General features: G+C 38.6%; 1 protein-coding gene across 1 annotated transcript in view; it reads right to left on the reverse strand.

Moving 5' to 3' along the window:
• Window positions 1-6,134: 6,134 nt before the first annotated feature.
• The window catches only part of PTPN23 (protein tyrosine phosphatase non-receptor type 23), a 338,041-nt gene continuing 329,011 nt past the window's right edge, over window positions 6,135-15,164 (reverse strand). The window contains exon 25 of the mRNA XM_053713701.1: window positions 6,135-8,023. Coding sequence (XP_053569676.1) covers window positions 7,433-8,023 — 591 coding nt within the window. The 3' untranslated portion in view covers window positions 6,135-7,432. The remainder of the gene's footprint in view (window positions 8,024-15,164) is intronic.

The raw sequence follows: 15,164 nt of genomic DNA on the forward strand, positions 1-15,164 counted from the left end.
GATAGATAATAAGCACTTAGCTGTGATGTTATAGCTTTCAGACCTGTCATCCAGGCCGTTGACGCAGTGGTCTTGGGGAGAAAGATATTTAATCACTTTAGGTTCAGCTATCTGCGCTAATAAACCTTCGCTTATATAGCTAGCTTCCTGTTTTAAGTTTATTTTAGCATACTTGGTTTTACCAAGGTCATGCACTTGTATAGGGATAAATAGATCCTCTTTAACTCTCTCAATCCCTGTGAGGTATTGAGCATGGCCTCCCCCCTTAGGGATTTTATGATCCCCCTTGTGGAGTGATATGGTTAATACATCGCTATCTAGGGAAATATTCGCTATCTTTCCAGGCGAAATTTTAAAAGTATTACCATCAGAGCCACTAAAAGGAGTCTGATCATCTATTCGTAGAATAGTGATTTCAGGTACAGAGTTATTTCTGAAATGAATCTCCACAGCATCTGGTTTCTCTTCCACCACGTGACAGCTATGTCGGGCGTGAGATATACCAGATTTTTCATAATTGATAGGCCGTTTAACTTGCGACCAAATTACATTATTTATGCAATCAATTATGGTGCTTAATCGTTTCAGGAGATCACTACCAATAATTAAACGATCAGTTGGCAGATCCACTATAATGACAGGGTGTCTTATGACCCCGTTCCCCAATTTAAATTTTAACCAGGCAGTACCATAGACTTTTAGGGAGTCACCCCCAACACCTATTAGAGAACCGTCAAATTCTCTTATTTTGGGTTTGTGGGGTGTTAGCTCATTTAGCTGTGTGTAGTACCTGTGGGATAAGATAGTTGCCTGTGACCCAGTGTCAATTAATCCCCTGATAGGGTTGGAGACTGAATCTTGCAGCTCAACTAGTACATAATATCTTCCTGCAGTTTCTATCATTTCACACATAAAATTTGCATTCTTGTACATCTGTGGGCTTCGCCACGTTTTACCTGAATTCGCTGTGTCATTCGATGCAGAGGAACCTTCATACCTACCTGTTTCCTCTATGACAGGGTTGGTTGGATTCTTTTGTACTGCATCTGTGGAGATAAGGTTAGGAGAGAGCTGCAAGGGAAGAGATTTGTTAACTTTTCCCGGATGAGGTTGCTTGTCATCACGGCCAAATCGTCCGTTTCCGGTCTGTGGGGAGATAACATGATTAGTATCATTGATATTTATTATTACAGTTTGTATATCTCTACCCTCCCCTTCAGGTGATACTGCAGTATTTATGACTGTGCCTGTGGTCCATTGCTGACCACTGGCTGTACCCCTAAAAAAGTATTGTTCGGTTGCTGAGCCGTAGATTTTTGACTCATATTAGCGATTTGTTCGCTCAACCGATTTAATTGGGTAAACAGCATATCTACCTGATTGTACAAGTTACCTCTACCCCTGGGCCTATCTCTTGGTGCCCCATTGTACTGATTCCTGGACCATTGGGTTCCCTCAGAATCAGGGCCACTATTTCTATTCTGGCGTGGTTGCCCCTGGGGTTCAGCTTGTTCAGCATTAGTACTTTGGGGAGCATTATATACCTGGGGTGTCTGGTTACCCTGAGAATATCTTCGCCGTCTATTGTATCTACCCTTGCGCGGATACCAATTATTTGGTGAGTATTCTCTTTGTGAGTAATTATTCACCTGATTATGTCCCCCACTTTGGTTATAGTCTCCCTGCGCCTCAACCTGTGTAGGGGGAGGGGCAGAATTAAACCTCTGTGGAGATGGCCTGTTTTGACTGGCCACCTCTGCATAAGTCCTCTTGTTAGACTCCAGATTGAGGGGGCTAGGTGACACCCTAGTTTCTGCCACAATTTTGGGTTTTGACTCCTTTTTAACCCCCTGTTCACTGGACTGCTGAATAGAGTATAATTTTGTACTCTCTTTGATCAGCCATTCCAATGAGCAGTCCTCATCAAAATCTCTAGCTAAGTTGATTTTGATGGGTGTAGGCAGGGCTTCAAAAAATAAATTTACAAATTCTGAGCCGTCAAATTTGGGATTATCTTCAGCCATACTGTACGCATTTTTCAATACAGAAAGGAATTCAATTGGACTCTGATTCGCACGACACTTTAAACCATATACCGCTATCTTCGCGGCAGTTTTAGTGCGATATTGCCCGAATTCTTTTCTGCATTGTCGTTTTACCCCATTCCAGGAATGAATATTCATATCCTTTAGTGAGGCAAAGAATTTGTGATGCTTACTGTCAAATACCCAAGGCAGAAATTCAATTTTCAATTTCTCACTTGTAACATTCATTATAGCTAACGCATTTTCAAAAGCCTGTAAATGATCAATTACAGATGTTGTTCCCTTATTGGAGAATATAGGTACTGCGCGTTGTACGAAAGTGATTATTTTATGGGAATCATAGACTTTATCAGACTTATTTTGGGATTCTCTGTTAGAGTTTCCCTCCCCCGCATCAGCTGCGCTACAGCTGTCCTCTGGATTTACATCCTGAGGGGATTGTCTATTTGGGAAATCTACTTCTGACCCGTTAGGGGTCATTTGTCTATGTTGTTCTATATATTTTCGCACCTCGTCCCTGACGCGTTCGCTAAAGGAGTTAGCATTATCTGTATTATTCTCATTGCTAATATAGGGGTTTTCATTATGGCGATATGACCTTTTTAAATCGCTTAATTCTCTCTGGCTTTGCGCAAGCTGTTTATTTAAATCTTGTATCTGCGCGATTAAGTCCATATTGTGCTTATCTAAGGTGGCTAGGTTTTGGGCAAATTCATCCATTTTATTTTTGGCTATTTTTAAACCCTCTTCGCGTCTGCGCGAGGAACGAATACTATTTTCTAGCTCCTGTATTTGCAATCGTTTGTCTGTGACACAAAACGACATTTCGTCAATTATGCATATTAAAAGGGGCCAAGATTTTAGTATTAGTTTTTCTCGCTTTTTGGGATCTTTGCATTGATTAATCATTAATAATTCCTGGAAGAATTCATTCTCTTCATTCCACATATTATTATTAACGGTAATATTTTTAGCCCTAGTTTCAAGCATATCCACAAAATCATTTAATTCACCAGCAATATTTAACTTCCCTTTAATGTAACTTAAGATATCTTTCTTAAGGACCTGACCTTTAGTAATAGGTATGGTTATGGGACCAATTTCATTGCTATGTATAGAATTAAATGAGTCACTTCTGGCTACAGACATTATTATATTGGTTTAGTACTTAGTTAAACTAAAACGCTAATACAATTTTTGCCAATAAAAAGAGAGAAGGAAAATTTTTATATTTCAAAAAAAATATTATTAATTTTGAAATATGAAAAATTAATATTCCAAAATATGAGAAATTAATATTTTTGATTAACTTTGAAAATATGAAAAATCAATATTTTTGATTAATTTTGAAATATGAAAAATTAATATTTTTATTAATTTTTCAAAATTAATCTTTAATAATATTTCAAGATATTAATGTCAATCTCGAAATATGAAAATTAATATTTCAACTTTTCAAAAAAAATTATATCTTCAAAATATTAATATCGAAATATGAATTTATTTTTTTTTCTCCTTTATAATAATTTCTATTTACTTACAAATATATTATATCAATTATGATGGAATATTAATAAATCTCAGAAAAAGTGCCTCCAATTATTATGTCAGTATATTTATGAAAATCTTAGCAGTGCTATCCAAATAATATATATATAAGTTTATGGCAGGGTTATAAACACAATACAAAGAAATAGAAACCCTTATCAACCATGCACCTACTAGACCATACAATTAATATAAATATCTGAATTCTTTTATTTAGTTAATATCCATAAACATATTGAACTATATTTGCAATAAAAGGAAACTAAATAAAAGTTTATATGCGTTAGAACCAACTCTTAAGATATGCTATTCTTCTTACAAAACCCAGAACAATATACCTTCACAATTCAGCCTTATTTATTTAACACAATGGGACTAAAAACCTTTAACATCCAAGCAATACAATTCTAAACAGTGTTTATAAAACAATAGGATAAAATATATATTCTGCTATTTAACTGCAATTTATCCTAATACAAAATTAACCGACAATATCAGAACTTGTATAGATGAGTTACTTAGCCAATTCAGACACAGATTTGAACAATACCTAGGCTTATAACTACCAATTTAAAATACAATATACTTCACCAATTTTGAACCAATTCGTAGCGGTCTTTAGGTCATCTCATTTGAAAGAAGGTTTTTTGCACAAATCAAGGATAAGTTTTAAGCTCCTTGCTGAAGTGAACTTTTTTTTTTTTTTAGGTATATCGCAGCCAAAATCAGATCACTAATTTTCAACAAGTTACAGACAACTCTCTCTTGTGCATTCAACACTCCCATTATATAATCATTGATGACATCATGTGGGTGGCACTACGGGAGCTGACCTTCCCATTGGTTATCTGGGAAGTCTAAATCGGATTGGCCCTTGGAAATTTCATTTTTAACAGCCAGAGAGAACCTTCTGGCTGTAGTTCTCGCAACATAACACCAGGTGGCAGCACAAACAGACACAGCAACATTTGAAACAGCTTAAGTCAGTATTTCTATGAAATGGTTATTAATTTTTATCATAATTTACTGCGACAACTATTCATAATATTTGTTTTGGATAAGTTATATCTTAATGAATTTTCTGATCATTTTGATATGAAACATCACATATCTAACATTATATTAAAATAACTTATATTTCATAGTTATATCACATCAAATATATATCTCATAGTCATATCACATCAAAGTAACTTCCATATTTTCATCTCACTATATTTTAAAAGATGTATGTGAAACTTTATAAACATTTATTTGTATGTTTATATGATATGACTTAATTCATTTCATGCGGCATTCCGTCTCTTTCTAAGATTGATGCTCATGACCAATGGTTGTCTGCAATAAAAATAGAAATAATTATTAGAGATGATCCAATCATTAGTATGTGTATGGTCCATAAGTATTTATTTATATTCTTAAAAACACAGAGGCTAAGTAAGATCTTTTGTGTTTTCAAAACATATATATCATTTCTATGTATATCTGAATTTATCTGTCTGAAAAATATAAGCAAAAACAGAGGTTATTACACATTTTTGACTGACTAAAACAGTTACCTCCCAAGCTTAGCAAATACCCATGTAATAATAATATAGAATTTAGACAATTTCCCAAATTTCTATATTTAATACATTCTGGGGCATGTATTTAAACAGAGAGAGAAAAAAAAAAAATGTTTATTTGCTGTCTGCTTACGTGAACTTCCAGAGTCACACCTTAGCATTTGTCTGTGTTTTCCAAGGCCTTTATTGCTCCACATGGGGTCAATCCATGAGGAGTTGTAAGAGTCTTTAAAACAGCATATTTCCTGTTTAGCCAGCAGTGCAGATGTGTATTTGATTTTATTTGTGTCACCTTCCCCCAAGAGGGGTTTTTGCAGTAAGTCTTCAAATAGAGATTCAGTGAGATAGAACTGTTGTATCACACGTGTCAAATTCCAAAGGGGTCCTTGAACACATTCTTTTCTCACCTCACCAAATGTTCTGAGGTTATAAAATCTGCATATATAGTCAAATGAATAGGGTCACTGAGCTATTTCCTTTAGAAAAGAAATGTTTGTGTTTCAAAAAGGCTCTACTGATCGTCAATCCTGATAGACGTGTATTAGAAGCTGTGTTCAACAAACTCATGTTTAATTAATCCTGAGTTCTCATCTAACATATACAGTGTATAAAATATACATATATATATATATATATATATATATGTACACATATGTAATATTCATCATAATATTCATATACTCTGACAGTTGAACGGAAAACATTTCTACATACAACAGTAATTGGGTGATATCTGCAGGAAGTTTGTGTTTGTCACTGGAGTTTTGGGCCTGGAAAAATGCATATTTCACTAACAAAATGACAGGTAAGTGATTTTAAAACATTACATTTTGAAGCAGATATTTTGCAATTATTTAAATGATTTCCGATGCATAAATAAAAATTACTTTAATGTCCCTTTAATCTGAACTGTTTAGCCTGCTTGTTGCTGTCTTTTTCTCTACAGACAAAAGGTTGAAACAGAAAGGCTGCTGTGTAACGTTTTTTTTAAACATTTATTTTAGAGTTTATAATTAAAAGATTTAATAGCACTGTGAGAAGCACAATAAAATCCATAAACAGACAGTGTATTTACAATATTTTTGTTCTTGGGTCTTATTTGGATATGAGAAAACAATACTGCAGTGAATCCAGCAATGCTCGGAAATGGTTTTCATATCAATAATTAAGAAGAAAAAATAAAATGAGAAGAGAACAGATACTTTAAAGAACCAAAAATGAAACCCATAAACAGGACTGCACCTTTAAACACCATTCAAGTATTCTGAAATGTAAGCTATATTGTACTGTACATTTAAATGGACAAATACACGAAGAGATACACATATTAAATAGGACATAATAATGGCAATAAGGCACTGGAGTGGCTGGGTAACCATTAAATAATCTCTTAAAGGGACATTTGAAAGTACATGCACTATTATTTCACATGATGAACCGGTACTTCCAAAAACAGTTATTTAAATGTATTTTGTCAGCATCTGAATTTTCGTTACGGTCTCAATTGTGAGATGAAATTGTGAAGAGGAAAGTGGGCACGCTGAAAAATCATGCAGTATTCCAACATGAAGCAGAATCATTTTTCTTTCAAATGTAAATAAAAAGATCAGTCTCATTTAATCAATGCTCCAATAGTTGTGAAAATACCTTCATCATGCATCATATATTACTGAAGTGTTATGCAACAATTACAGAGCCACAGCAGTGCCTTATTGCCAAATAAAACAAAGCAGCTCTGAATCTTAAGGTCCAGGCCCAAAACAGCTCAGCTGAATACAGTATTTTGAGATGTTCTACTGCCCTACAATATTAATATGATGGATATTTTGTCTGCTATGAGCAAGAATGTAACTAATATATGAATATGAAGATTCCTGCTCTGCAACAAATGGTAGTGCTTAGTTGATTGCTTAGACTGTGTTGATTCCTTAAGTCGGTTTGCAGTATTGTGGGGCCAAATGTTAAGGCCACAGTGAACTGATAATTCACATGGGAGATTTGCACACATACAACTGGCAATAATGATTTATGCATAGGAGTTAGTGTTGATGTCTCGCTGAATAGTCTTTAGTTATTAAGTCACCAAAGTAAATATTTTACAAACTGAAGATTCTGACTTTACGTGTTCCATTCTCCAACTGATCTGAAGCACAACTGATAACGTTTTACGATCTCAGTGCACTGAACAGGAATGCACATGGTGAGGTGAGGAATAAAGGAAGCCAAACGTCCTTATTCTGCGGTAAGGCAAAGCTACAGAGGTCTGCACAGAGCTTAGGTTTTATTCAGTGTCCAAAGTGGGTCCAACATGCTGAGTGGATCACCACTGGCTTCAGTACCACGTGCCAGGACTCCTCCATTCTGTGGATGTAAAAAGCTCTGTTTATTCATTTTTTGTTTTCCTCTCTGAGAGCTGTCCAAGCTGAAGGTCTCGGGTGTAAGGGAGGCTAGCAGGTTCATGGAGGAGGAGGAGGGTGCTGTAGAGACAGAAACAGGAGCAGCAGAGGGCTCTGCAGTTGGCATCATTTTTCCACTCATCACAGGATGGTGGTTATGGCTTTCTACAACTGTTTCAGCTACAGATATGGAGCTTCCATCTTGTGAGAGTTGACTCTTTGATGGTTCTTGCTCAGTACTTACACCAAGTGTAAGATCAGGTTCAAACACATCTAATGGGAAAGCAGGCTGAAGAAGTTCACCCGGTGGTTGCTCGTCAAACAAGGGCTCTGGCAGCAGATAATGATTCAGAGTTTCTGTGCCTCCAGAGTAAGGTTTGATGCTCAACTTCGCAATGGTAGCTTGAATAGAACTTATGGGCATGTCCCCTCCCAGAACTATATCCTGTGGATCCTGCACACTGTAGATCTGAATACAAAACATAATAAATATCAGTATATTTTATTTGACTCTAATGCATGATTGTAAATTATATATATAATATATACACACACACACTGTATATACACACACACACACACACACACACATACTGTATATACACACACACATACATACATACTGTATATACACACACACACACTGTATATACACACACACACACACACACACACACATACTGTATATACACACACACAAAAACAGCTGTAAAATACATTAAACTCTTATTTTCAAATACTTATAGCTTGTGAATGGATTAACAAAATGAATCTGAAATGTTATTAATTTGTTCACTATTTTTTTGTTATTAAAATGTATGAAAATCTTATTTTAATAGTCAGAGGCATAATTTTTAGAGAGGTCTACAGCAAAAACTATGGCACAGCTGGACGGTGAGAGTAGAAAGTTTACTGTAGGGGTTAAACACAGTTCTCTGCAATCGATAGTAAAATGTTATAACAAAATAGACTATTTTTAAACAGAACAAATCCTGAGCACAAATCCCAACCTTATTGAGCTGCTGCAAAGTCAATAAAACAAGCCACAATTAAAGGGACAGTTCACCCAAAAATTTTCTCCCCTTTAAATTATTCCCAATGATCCTTTTAACCTGCTAGAGTGTATTCAATTGGTTACAAGTAGCTCCTTTACTACTATTTCAGCATTTGAAATAGCTGATTTAGCCTGTGGTATCGCCACCTATACTGAACAAATTAATACTGGAGTATAGGCTATTGAATAGCCTAAGTATACACAGCCAGCAGAAGAGATGACACTCTCAGTGGGATGCAGGATAGTTAAGTAATAAAATTATCATTTTCCATTGTTCTCTATGTATTGAGCTTTGGTGTTCCAAAAAGATAAGGAAGCAAGGCTGTTTACACAAAAGATAAGGAAGCAAGTCTGTTTACACAAACTTAGAACATAATGAGATCTGATATCACCTTTAAGTTCAACCCATTGTAATAGGCTGTAGTTTCAAAGCACAAAATCAACTACTTCATATACACAAATAAGCATGAAAATGGAATTTCTCAAATATTTTATACTCTGCAGTTGGTATAACAAGTCATTTAAAATACATTAATGGAAAAACAATTTCTCTTACATGGTGTATCCAGTCCACGGATTGATTCATCCTTACTTGTGGGATATTCTCAATCCCTACAGGAAGTGGCAAAGAGAGCACAAGGCAGAGCTGTCCCCCCCAGTCATTCTCTTTGCCGCTCTAACAAGTAGCATCTCCACGGGAGGGTAAAGAGTATGTGGTGTTAGATTTGTAGTTTTTATTTCTTCAATCAAGAGTTTGTTATTTTAAAATAGTGCCGGTTTGTACTATTTACTCTGAGGCAGAAAGTGATGAAGATTTCTGCTGAGAGGAAAAAGATTTTAGCATGTTATAACTAAAATCCATTGCTGTTCCCACACAGGACTGTTGAGTACCGGAGAACTTCAGCTGGGGGGAACAGTTTGCAGGCTTAACTGCTTAAGGTATGCTCAGTCACTTTTTTTCTAACAAGACTTGGTAGACTGACAGAAATCCCCATGTGGGGAAGGTAAGCCATATTCTGAGACTCTGTATAGAAGGATGGCTTAGTTAAAAGGGCTTAAATCACTGGTGGACACTGTTATGGGGAAAATCGATTATTTTTCTACTATAATCTGACATTTGCACAAGTGTTTATTATATCAAAAAATAGGTGGCGCAAATTAATGCAGTTCTGACTATTAGTGGTATGAATGTAGGTTTAGTCTCCCTGTGGGTCCAATAGTGTTCTCACTATACATAAGCTATGTTAGGTGGAAAAGTAGGTGAAGTCCCTCCAGAACAATAAAGTTTCTAGACTCAAGTTCCACAATACAAATAAGTATTTATTGAATAAAGATTTTTATATATACGAGATCGATATAACGGTCTATTCACATATAGCGATCTATTCACATGTTAAAACACTGTATATTATACAATTGTAAAACACCGGTGTTGTTCCATTAACAAAAAAAATAAAAATAAAGTAGTACAAATGAGCGGGTATAATTGCAATTATATCCGCTCATTTGTACTACTTTATTTTTAGTTTTTTACAGCTTTTTTGTTTATGGAACAACACCGCTATATGTGAATAGACCGTTATATCGATCTCGTATATATAAAAATCTTTATTCAATAAATACTTATTTGTATTGTGGAACTTGAGTCTAGAAACTTTATTGTTCTGGAGGGACTTCACCTACTTTTCCACCTAACATAGCTTATGTAGTGAGAACACTATTGGACCCACAGGGAGACTAAACCTACATTCATACCACTAATAGTCAGAACTGCATTAATTTGCATCACCTATTTTTTGATCTAATTACACTCAAAACCGTTGGGATAAGTTTTTTAAGGTGAGCATAGTTCTGCCCAACTGAATAGATAATCATCATTGTTTATTACTTTAACCAAGTGTTTATTATGTTTGGAACACTTTTTAGGGGTTTAATACGCCTGGCATATTTTTAGACACCTAATTTGGCTTAGGAAGGCCCCACAACTCCAGAGTGAAGAGTGAGGGGGCCTAATTTTCACGCCTCAGTTGCGCAGTTCTTTTGCAAGACAGCTTCATGCAGCTTCACATGTAGTGTCCAGAGATTGCAGGAGGACTACAGGGAGGCTTATTTTCATTCCAAAACTAATCCCCAAGGAAGGTAGGGCCACAGCAGATCCTGTGGCATAGTGCTGTAGTGTGTAAAACCGGTGGCTTGCTTCAATTTGCTCCGGTTTGGGCAATAAGGGGTTAATTGGCTTGAAAGCTTGGTGTGCAATCATTTCAAAGCATGAGGATCATATGGTGTAAATTTCATAAAGATTGGATGTTTTTTTGAGATTTGGTAAAAAAGTGTGTGCTTTTTATTATTTAAAGGCACAGTACCGTTTTTTCAAAAAGTGTATTTTTCTGTATTTGAGTGCTATCTAAGTCTGTCTAACATGTCTGAGCCTACGGATAGACCTTGTTCTATGTGTTTAAAAGCCATGTGGGGGGTACATTGCATTTGTGTTTAAAGTGTGCTAAGGTATCTAAACATTTTAATGACCATGCAGTGACACTTAAAAATGTAGCCCAAGATGATTCTTTGACGGAAGGTAATGAGGATAGTCCTCCTTCCTCTCCCCATGTGTCGACACCAGTTACGCCCGCGCAAGCGTTGCCTAGTACCTCTAGCGCATTGTGCCCTATTACTTTACAACAATTAGCAGCAGTCATGGATAATTCCCTTGCGGCATTTCTATCCAAACTGCCAGTTTTTCCAAAAAAGCGTGATAGCTCAGTTTTAAGAACAGAGGATGAGCAATCAGAAGCTTTGGATGATTTATCTGTTGTACCCTCACAACAGTCTGAAGTGGCAGTGAGGGATGGTCTGTCCGAGGGAGAAATTTCTGACACAGGAAAAGTTTCTCAGCGGGCAGATTCAGATTCCTTAGCGTTTAAATTTAAGCTGGAACACCTCCGCGTCCTGCTTAAGGAGGTTTTAGCTACGCTGGATGATTGTGACCCCATGGTGGTCCCAGAAAAATTGTGTAAAATGGACAGGTTTTTAGAGGTCCCTGTATACACTGATGCGTTTCCGATCCCAAAGAGGGTGGCGGATATTGTAACTAGGGAGTGGGAGAGACCAGGTGTACCTTTTGTTCCCCCTCTTATCTTTAAGAAAATGTTCCCCATAAATGACCCCAGACGGGACGCGTGGCAGACGGTCCCTAAGGTAGAGGGAGCCGTTTCAACACTTGCTAAGCGTACAACTATACCAATAGAAGACAGTTGTGCTTTTAAAGACCCTATGGATAAAAAATTGGAAGGTTTGCTGAAGAAAATGTTTGTTCAGCAAGGTTTCCTTCTTCAGCCAATTGCCTGCATTATTCCTGTAACTACTGCAGCGGCTTTTTGGTTTGAGGCGCTGGAGGAGTCGCTCCAGAGGGAGACTTCATATGACGAAGTCATGGATAGAATTCATGCTCTAAAGCTGGCGAATTCTTTTATCACAGATGCCGCTTTACAATTAGCTAAGTTAGCGGCGAAAAATTCTGGTTTTGCCATTATGGTGCGGAGAGCGCTTTGGCTCAAATCATGGTCGGCTGACGTGTCGTCCAAAACAAAATTACTAAATATTCCTTTCAAGGGAAAGACCCTTTTTGGTCCCGAGTTGAAAGAAATTATCGCGGATATCACTGGGGGGAAGGGCCATGCCCTCCCGCAGGATAGACCGTTTAAGGCCAAAAACAAGGCTAATTTTCGCTCCTTTCGCAACTTCAGGAGCAGACCTGCTTCAACCTCTGCTGCCGCAAAGCAAGAGGGTAACGCTTCACAGTCCAAAGCAACCTGGAAACCCTTGCAGGGCTGGAATAAGGGTAAATAGGCCAAGAAGCCTGCGCCTGCTACCAAAACAGCATGAAGGGGTAGCCCCCGATCCGGGACCGGATCTAGTAGGGGCAGACTTTCTCTCTTTGCTCAGGCTTGGGCAAGAGATGTTCCAGATCCCTGGGCATTAGAAATTGTGGCTCAGGGGTATCTTCTAGAATTCAAGGACTCTCCCCCAAGGGGAAGGTTCCACATTTCTCGTTTGTCTTCAGACCAGACAAAGAAACAGGCGTTCTTACGCTGTGTAGAAGATCTTCTAAAGATGGGAGTGATACACCCAGTTCCAATTGCAGAACAAGGACTGGGATTTTACTCAAACCTGTTTGTAGTTCCCAAAAAGGAGGGAACTTTCAGGCCAATCCTGGATCTAAAAATTCTAAACAAATTCCTCAGAGTTCCATCTTTCAAAATGGAAACCATTCGGACAATCTTGCCGATGATCCAGGAAGGTCAATATATGACTACCGTGGATCTAAAGGATGCGTACCTACATATTCCTATCCACAAAGATCATCATCAGTTCCTAAGGTTCGCCTTTCTGGACACGCATTACCAGTTCGTGGCCCTTCCTTTCGGGTTGGCCACCGCTCCCAGAATTTTCACAAAGGTGTTGGGGTCCCTTCTAGCGGTTCAAGGGCATTGCAGTAGCACCTTACCTAGACGACATCTTAATTCAGGCGTCGTCCTTCCACAGAGCCAAGGCTCATACGGACATTGTTCTGGCCTTTCTAAGGTCTCACGGGTGGAAGGTGAACGTTGAAAAAAGTTCTCTGTCCCCGCTCAAAAGGGTTCCCTTCCTGGGAACACTAATAGACTCGGTAGAAATGAAAATCTTTCTGACAGAGGTCAGGAAGTCAAAACTTTTAAATACTTCTCAAGTCTTCATTCCATTCCTCGGCCTTCTGTGGCTCAGTGCATGGAGGTAATCGGTTTAATGGTTGCGGCAATGGACGTAGTCCCTTTTGCCCGAATTCATCTAAGACCACTGCATGCTCAAACAGTGGAATGGGGATTATGCAGATTTGTCTCTTCAAATACAAATGGACCAGAAAACCAGAGACTCTCTTCTCTGGTGGTTGTCTCAGGACCACCTGTCTCAGGGAATGAGTTTCCGCAGACCGGAGTGGATCATTGTCACGACCGATGCCAGTCTGTTAGGCTGGGGTGCGGTCTGGGACTCCCTGAAAGCTCAGGGTCTATGGTCTCGGGAAGAATCTCTTCTCCTCATAAACATTATGGAACTGAGAGCGATATTCAATACGCTCCAGGCATGGCCTCAACTAGCGGAGGCAAAATTCATCAGATTTCAGTCGGACAACATCACGACTGTAGCGTACATCAATCATCAGGGAGGAACAAAGAGTTCCCTAGCGATGAAGGAAGTAACCAAGTTCATCAAATGGGCGGAGGATCACTCCTGCCATCTATCTGCAATTCACATCCCAGAAGTAGACAACTGGGAGGCGGATTTTCTGAGTCGTCAGACTTTCCATCCGGGGGAGTGGGAACTCCACCCGGAGGTTTTTGCTCAGCTGACCCAGCTATGGGGCATTCCAGAATTGGATCTGATGGCGTCCCGTCTGAACACCAAACTTCCCCTTTACGGATCCAGATCCAGGGATCCCAAGGCGGCATTGATAGATGCTTTAGTAGCGCCTTGGTCATTCAGTTTAGCTTACGTCTTCTCCCTCGGCTAGTAGCCAGTATCAAACAGGAGAAGGCTTCGGTAATTCTGATAGCGCCTGCGTGGCCACGCAGGACTTGGTATGCAGACCTAGTGGACATGTCATCGGCTCTACCATGGAAACTGCCATTGAGGCAGGATCTTCTAATTCAAGGTCCATTCAAGCATCCAAATCTAGTTTCTCTGCAACTGACTGCTTGGAGATTGAACGCTTAATTCTAGCTAAGCGTGGGTTCTCTGAATCAGTTATAGATACTCTGATCCAGGCTAGAAAGCCTGTCACCAGGAAAATTTACCATAAGATATGGCGGAAATATCTTTGTTGGTGCGAATCCAATCGTTACTCGTGTAGTAAGGTTAGGATTCCAAGGATATTGTCTTTTCTCCAAGAAGGATTGGAGAAAGGTTTGTCAGCTAGTTCCTTAAAGGGACAGATATCTGCTCTGTCTATCCTGTTACAGGGATGAGACTGCTGAACAAATTACAGCTCATTCCACTAGAGCTGTGGCTTCCACATGAGCTTTCAAGAATGAGGCTTCTGTTGAACAGATTTGTAAGGCAGCGACTTGGTCTTCACTGCATACATTTGCCAAATTTTACAAATTCGATACTTTTGCTTCTTCGGAGGCTATTTTTGGGAGAAAGGTTTTGCAAGCAGTGGTGCCTTCCGTTTAGGTTACCTGACTTGTTCCTTCCCTTCATCCGTGTCCTAAAGCTTTGGTATTGGTATCCCACAAGTAAGGATGAATCCGTGGACTGGATACACCATGTAAGAGAAAACAGAATTTATGCTTACCTGATAAATTACTTTCTCTTACGGTGTATCCAGTCCATGGCCCGCCCTGGCAATTAAGTCAGGTTCAAATTTATTTTAGTAAAACTACAGTCACCACTGCACCCTATGGTTTTTCCTTTTTCTCCTAACCGTCGGTCGAATGACTGGGGGGGCGGAGCCTGAGGGGAGCTATATGGACAGCTCTGCTGTGTGCTCTCTTTGACACTTCCTGTAGGGATTGAGAATATC

The sequence above is a fragment of the Bombina bombina genome, chromosome 5 (genome assembly GCF_027579735.1).
Source record: "Bombina bombina isolate aBomBom1 chromosome 5, aBomBom1.pri, whole genome shotgun sequence".
Taxonomy (NCBI): domain Eukaryota; kingdom Metazoa; phylum Chordata; class Amphibia; order Anura; family Bombinatoridae; genus Bombina; species Bombina bombina.